At 37.4% G+C, this 7,500-nt stretch overlaps 1 protein-coding gene across 1 annotated transcript in view; it reads left to right on the top strand.

The window, feature by feature from the left end:
* The first annotated feature begins 819 nt into the window (after positions 1–819).
* Positions 820–7,500, top strand: part of LOC138045746 (protein strawberry notch homolog 1-like) — a 53,393-nt gene continuing 46,712 nt past the window's right edge. The window contains exons 1-3 of the mRNA XM_068892352.1: positions 820–1,436; positions 5,633–5,687; positions 6,767–6,866. Of these exons, the coding sequence (XP_068748453.1) occupies positions 907–1,436; positions 5,633–5,687; positions 6,767–6,866 (685 nt within the window). The 5' untranslated portion in view covers positions 820–906. The remainder of the gene's footprint in view (positions 1,437–5,632; positions 5,688–6,766; positions 6,867–7,500) is intronic.

A 7,500-nucleotide genomic window follows, 5' to 3' on the forward strand; every position in this document is an offset into this window, starting at 1 on the left:
TTTATGCCAATTCCGCAATGAAATAAGAGTATTTCTTGAATAAACAAGCATCGTCAGAAGCTCAAAATACTTAAAAATATGTTATAGTATTAAACGTAGTGAAAAGGCCACGTAAAACGAGGAAATTATTAAAAAATCTTTGCAGACTCAAATTATGTAGCCACACACCGGCGCATTACAAACCGCTTGTGCTATCAACACAACACTTGTGCTATCAAGACCACACAACAACTCACGAATTATGATCACAAATACCACCTAAACACATAGCTATGTGTGTAATATTAATTTGGGAAACGTTACCACAATTTCGACACACTTTGTGACAACCATGTCGTGGATAGAATACGCATTCTTTATAATCCTTGTGAAGGAAGCTAGGAGACTTTACAAATGCAATATTTGTGAAGTCATGAAAAATTACCTTGTCTTGTCACGAAACGTCACGTAACTGCGCCACTTTCCAATTTACTTCCAACATCGGCAAATTCCAGGAAAAGAAAGCCGGAAAAAAAGGGAAAAATGGACCCACCCACCCTTCCTCCGGCATGTAACAGAAGTTCCCGATTTTTTCTGTATTGCAGCTTTAAAATGCTTCTTTCATTCAACTTCTCTTATTCCTAGCTTCAAACCAGTGTTTCGCTCATTTGTGAATAATTTCTGAATTTCTGAAGGTGTGTTGTAAAGGTGAATCGTGAAGTGGTTCCTCGTGTCGTTCCTCGTTCATGTCGCGAGACTCGGACCTTCGTCACCAGTTTCCCAGAACCAAAAGAATCACGTGACTTACTCCTTAAAATAAATTGATGCGCATGTGTCACCGCGAAGTCATGCCGGAAAATGGTGGATTAGACATCGCTGGAGAGAGTTTTCGTTTCTCTTCAGCGTTTATCGCTGACTTTGGATAAAATGGGAGAATTCAACGACTCGGATTTTTTTGGACAAGACCTACTTTCGACTGCTTTGGGTGAAAGTGGTCTGAACCTTGATGAATTCTTGGGAAATGCACCGGGAAATGTTTTATCCCAGGCCATGCTGGATGTTGATGATATTCTCGGGACTGGTGATTATGATTTCCTTGATGGTTTCAATCTGAGTGGAAACTTTAGTCAAAATGATTCTTACAGTAACTTTACAGCATCAAACAACAGCGTAGTGTCGTCCAGTTATGCAAGCGCGGTGCCCAAGACCCAAGTTTCCCAAGTCCCACAAACTTTTTTGCAAGAATCCCAAAGTTTAGCGAGCTTTTTTCCTCAAGGAACCTCTGGACAAATTGTCTCAAGTAATCAAAATGAACAGTTATTGAAATTATCTGCTCCTGAAAGTACACAAAGGATACATTCTTCTCCTTCTTCTCCAATGTTACTGAATATGTTGAACAGCGGAAATGGCTTGCCGATGTCGTCGAGTAGTCTCTTTGTCACCGACCCCAAGAAAAAGTAAGCTAAACTTGAAAAGAAAGTTTTCAGCTGTGATGTTTGTGTTCTTGACATTATTCTCTATGTCTGTCGAAGTTGACACTGGTGTATATTGTACATTTGTTCTTGTGTAAGTAGTTTTGTGCTTTCTTGACACTTCCTGTCTAAACTGTGTTGGACGAACATGTATTTCCGGTTTCATACTGGGGCTAATTTTTGTGATTTATTCAGTTTAGCAGATCTAGGTAGTTATGTTAATGTAAACTTTGATTATAAGGAGATTATTTTACTGACTTTGTTTCTAATAACATTTAAATCTGGTTGTGCTCCATAGTTTTTCTTATTCTGTGTATGAGGCTTGAACATTTTTGACTTCTCAGTTGATATACCACCTTTTGGAGAAGAAATTCCTTTAACACAGTCACGTACATGTAGCCACAGCACACTGAAGCTGACTGGTTTTGAACTGTTCAGCTTTCAGCTTACACATGATGTTTGTAGTGTGTAATTTTTTGGAGGGCCTAAGCTCACACTTATGACTAGTGCTCTTAGTGATACTAAAACTCCAATCTGAAGATCTTCTGTGTCTCCTTCAGGAAGCCATATTCTTGATGGTTTTGAATGTTACAATTTAGCTCTTTAAGAGGTGTACGCAAGATGCTGCAGGGAATCTAGATTGTCATTTTGGGCCCTGATTCCCGTCTCTTGATGCACTAGTCAAGTTCCTACATGTATGATGCTTATTTTTCCCTGTTTTTTAACTTCTGTCTGGAGTGTAGTGTATCCATGTGTTTTAGCAGGCCTTTGATTTTTGGCCAAGCTACGGCGTCTTACCAACTAATGAAGTCAAAGAAGTCGAGCATCCGAAGGGTAACTGTCGTCTGACATTTCTATAAAGACTTCACAAAAAGCTCGAGATTTTCAATAAGACTTTTTACACTTTTGCACATTTTTTTCTGAAGAGGTGCAAACAAGTTATTTCTTTGACGTCATTAGTTACCAGGACCCAACTGGCTCATTTTTTGCACATAAATCAAAGGCCCGCTAAAACGCTAACTTTTCATTTACCATATCTTTGGTGTCTGGAGTGTAGTACTTAAAACAATTTTCCATCATACGTTATGATGGAAAATTTTTTCAATTACTACACCCAGACACCATAGATAATTATTTAAACGAAAAGTTATAAACAGGGAAAAATAAGTGTCATAGGGCCTTTAACATTCTGCTCCTTGACCTTGAAGGTTTTTGATACTTTGTCTCTTTTTTCACTACTCATGTTACTTTTCCAAATACATAGAGGATATTACACGGTGGCGAGAAGATATGAATTTTATGTTCGAGTGGCAAGAACAATATCTCACGAGTGAGCGAAGCGAACGAGTGAAATATTGTTCTTGCCACAAGAACATAAAATTCATATCTTCGAGCCAAAGTGTAATGTTCTTTTTATTATATGGAGACTAAATATTGATAAATTCCGATTTTATTGTGTTTGAAAGTAGTCAAGTTTACAAATACGGCTGGGCTTTATAAAAAAGGCGGGAGAAAAAAGGCGGGAATCGTGACGTCATTGAACGATACGACACTCACAAAGGTGACATACGGAAAATACGCCACTCGGGTCCCGGATGTAGTGGCGTATGGAATCTACGAGTGGTTTAGTTCCCAGTAAAACACTCTCCTCCATATAATAAATGTACTTACACCTTGCAAAGCAATGGCAGAAGCAGAGGAAAAATTAATGTCAATATTGATTAATGAAAGATTTTGAGGTGAAGAATCTAGATTTGTCTTTGGCTTTCTGAAGTACCATTAAGTATTAGGTATATCACAGCATCAAAACGTAGTTTGAGTAAACAAACATTATGATCTCTTGTGGATGACATGGGCATTCCTTGGTATATTATTGTAAGCTTTGAAGACTGTGAGCATTGCAATATTCTGTTGATTGCAGAGAACTATTAAATGAAATATTGCCTAAGGATCTGGTGACAAACTTGACACTTTTGATAATTTGCAATAACAGATGACTCTGTTCTTCACTAGTAGTGCTTAAAATATTAATCACCATGTCATCAAAGCATGGTGGAAGGGAGGTGGCTGACCCCAGTCTGACACTCCCTCGTTTGCCGGCCCCTGAATGTTGCTGCCTGATTAGGTGTTGCTCCTTCTAGCTTCCTTCACAGGACACAATACAGACACCATACTAAGTCTTTGAAATATGGAATCAGTGAGCCATTTATTATTGACATTTGGGATGTAACTTCCTTTGTTTTCCTCATACATCCTTTGAGGGATTCTAACTCAATTGTGTTGACTCAGTGTTTGCATGATTGTACACATGACTGTTAGCCCCAGGAGCTGAGTCTGAAAAATTTGTACTTGCGGTTAAGTTGTTTAAACAACTGTATTTATTTTTTTAGAAAAGTATTATTTAACAAATTTTTTCACGAGTTTGCATAAGACACGAGGTGGTAAATTGAGCCCGTGATTATTTTTTTAAAGTGCTACTATGACCAAAAAATCAATTCCTCTTTTTCTTTGGATTTCAAAACTATGTTCAAGACATACATTCATACATACTTTAATAATAATTGACCACTCCCCATAGGGCCTTTTCAGGGCCAATGAAACACAATCAACTAAATGATGGAACAGAGCAACAACAATAAGAACAACTGTTAAGAATCCCAGCTGGCTGGAGGCAAACCAGTTGGCTATTATTTAAACCTCCAGATCTCAAGGCAAACATCCTAAACACTAAACACTAAGGGTACATTTCTTTGCGAGAATCCAAGATTGGATTTATGATCTCAGATCACACAGATACTTCGTTCCTAAAGAAACGAAGAATCGAAAAAGCGATTTTTCGGGCATGACAGCCCACTTTCAGCCAGTTATGATTAATTTAATTTGCATCAAATTGAAGTTGTGCAAAACATTTATGACTTTCTATAAATATTGGGTACATTGAAGGAAAAAGTAGCACTGAAAACTCACCTTGATTGCTCGCCACACAAGACTACCATAGTTTTTTCAGATCCATCTCCCAAAGAAACGTACGGATCATGAATCCTAAAAACATGGATTCAGATCTAATCTAATGAATCCACTCAGAGAGTAGATTCTTCGAATCAGTAATCCATTTTCAGATTTTAGTAAAGAAACGCAAAACCCTCTTTTAGATACAAGAATTAGGATTTAGGTTTTCCCAAAGAAATGCACCCCAATAAAGTGACCCATGTTTTAAGCCTTGATTTAAAAAGGACATCTCTTTATTTTAACTGGAATTTTCTTATTTAGTGGTCTGCCTTTATTAACTTTAAAATCTTGAGAGAGCTGGAATGATGAGAAAGTGACGTCAAACACTCCCTAGTTTACACTTTTATTAAACTTGTGTTTTACAATTATTGAACTTCTTGGCAGTGGCTGCCCAGAAGGTGAAAATTTGTTGTTGTTGTTTATTTACAACTTTACAACACTAACAACAATGGCAGTACTTACAATCACTTGCAACTCCCCTTACAATCCAAACACTACTTACAAGTACTAACATACCTGTTTTACAGCAAGAAATAATTGCGCCACTGACAGATACCCTATTACTACTTAACACTAAGAGGAGTATAAGTATACACCAAAAATGGCACAACTGAGGAAAAAAACATATGGCCAAGAAATATAGGGTTAAAGAAGTTTCCTTTGTAAAGAAGAAACTTAACCCATTCACCCCTAAACCGGCCATACTTAGTACTTTGCTCTGTCTAACGCTAGACTAGTTTACTCGTCAAGGGGGAACCTCAGGAGTCAATGGGTTAATATCATTCAACTAAGACTAAGGGACCAATTATTATGTTAGCTGGCCTGGCCCGGTTAGGCAGGCTGACTACCTAGTTTAGCTGAGATCCCGGCAAGTCTGAGAAAGACAGCACTACTGAGGGGGATGTGAAAGAATTCCTGAAAAATATTCCTTCGTAATGTTCAAAGTAGTAAACCTCTTAATCAATTATCAATCAAACAATGATCATGTACAGTGTAATGCACTATAATGTTCAACTTTTTATGGCAATGTTCCATAGCTTTCATACAAACCTCTAGGTTTGACTGGTTGCAGTAATTTTCTGGTTTCTTCTTCAGTCCTACATGTAAGTGTGTTTTGTTGTATATAACTCAGTACAATAATATTTATATTGGTTTCGTTTTTGTATCTTTAGCAATGTTTCGAAATTGTGGCCAAATCAAGGTGTGACAATCAACCATGATGTAGAGGTGAGTGAAGTTTATTATGACATGTTATGACATCCCAAGTGTTTTTTTTGGGTGGTGGGGGGGAGGGGGGTTGGGGTTTTAACCCTTGCACATAAGATTATATAGTTCAATAAAGACCTCCAACTAACCCATGGCCAGCTCTAGGCAGTAGAGTTATTGTACGCTATATCTAACTAAGTGGTCCAAGCATATTGGTGTTATCTGAGACATTATTAACCTTTCCCCACCTGAGAGTAAAAATTATAGATTTTACAGTGGCTATTATGTCAGACAATTTTACTCACTGATTAGGGTGGCCTTAGGTATGAATGCGTTAATAGGTCTAAGAATTGCATTAACATAATTTACACGAAAGAACTTTCTTAAAACAGTTGTTGAACAATGAACGTTTCCTGGAAAAGAAATGAATTAATTGAAATCTCTTATCCCATTAACACCTCAAATGCCCCAGGACATACCCTGTAGTTGGCGGTTAATGGGTTAAATTACATGTAAGCATTATTTACAATTACAATGTCTCGTGTGATTTTGCTGCTACATGTAAATGGCAATTCCTAATACATGTATATAGATTTAACCAAACCTAAAAGAGGAGCTCCTGGGTTATTTATTCTTACAAGTTAACCTGGCTTCAACGTGCAATCGAAGCAAAACCCAATACCTGGTCAGCGGTTAACTTTAAACAAAAAAAAGCAGCTGACCTTGATGAGCTCTAAACTTGAGCCTGGGATATGGTCATTTGATGCTGGTCAGAAGATACCTTGTTTTGACAGATGTCGATTGACCATAACATGGATGTCCAATAATAAAGATGTTCACTGTAAACTACCTGGAGTAATTTGGCCACCTTGACGAGCTTTAAATTTGAGCCTGCAATATGGTCACGTGATACTGATTTCATTGGCATACATGGAGGGGTGGATGGTCATGGTCGTATGGTGACCAAAACCAAATTTTCTCACACAGATGGGTACCATGTTTCCTTACCCATGGTGCTCCGCATGTGTGCCTTTGGCCACTGGAGCTCTGCTATAATTCTTGATTTGAATGGTAACAATGTGCAAGGTGCTTTTTTTTAGACAAAGAGCACAGAGGGTGGTGAAAATGAAGAAGAAGAGGAAGAGGAAGAGGAGGAACTTGGTCACACAGACACATATGCTGAATATGTTCCTAGTAAATGTAAGCCCTCAACTATGCTTTAAAGTCTCTCTTTTTCTACCAAACTTACCCTCTTTCAGAGGGTGACAACCTAAAATGTAGAGTGTATGTATTGTAGTTCAAAATTTTTTCCTGGTTTAAGAAGGGTCATACCAGATAAGACTTAAAAAGACTGAGGTTGATTGTAATAATCCTCTAATAAATCTGCATAATTCTTCATATTGACTGATTCAGTTGATTCTGATTGGTTAATTGTTGCAATAGTCAATTTAAGTTATTATCAGTATATTAGTCATTTAAAATATTTTCAGATCTCAAGAAAGTTTTGGTTATCACCTCAAATCTCTGTCTCTTTTTTGCTCTGTTATTGGATTCATGAATGACTTTTTTGGCTCAGAAGAATTTTATAGGCTATGTGAACCAGTCAAAATGCCCAAAAAAATTTTATGTGTTGGATTAGCAACCTAATTATTTTGTGATTTGACAGGAGTAAAATTCACAAATGTTTACATGTTCCAGATGCTTAAATCATTGGATGACTTTTTCCAGGTCCTATGAAACAAATCAACACATGCATGTTGGTGGCAAGAACCTTTTCTGATTTTTCTCATGGCATGGTCCCAGTTTTCTAATACCACAGAACACTTCTGTATCA

Source organism: Montipora capricornis, chromosome 4, assembly GCF_036669925.1.
Source record: "Montipora capricornis isolate CH-2021 chromosome 4, ASM3666992v2, whole genome shotgun sequence".
Taxonomy (NCBI): Eukaryota; Metazoa; Cnidaria; class Anthozoa; order Scleractinia; family Acroporidae; genus Montipora; species Montipora capricornis.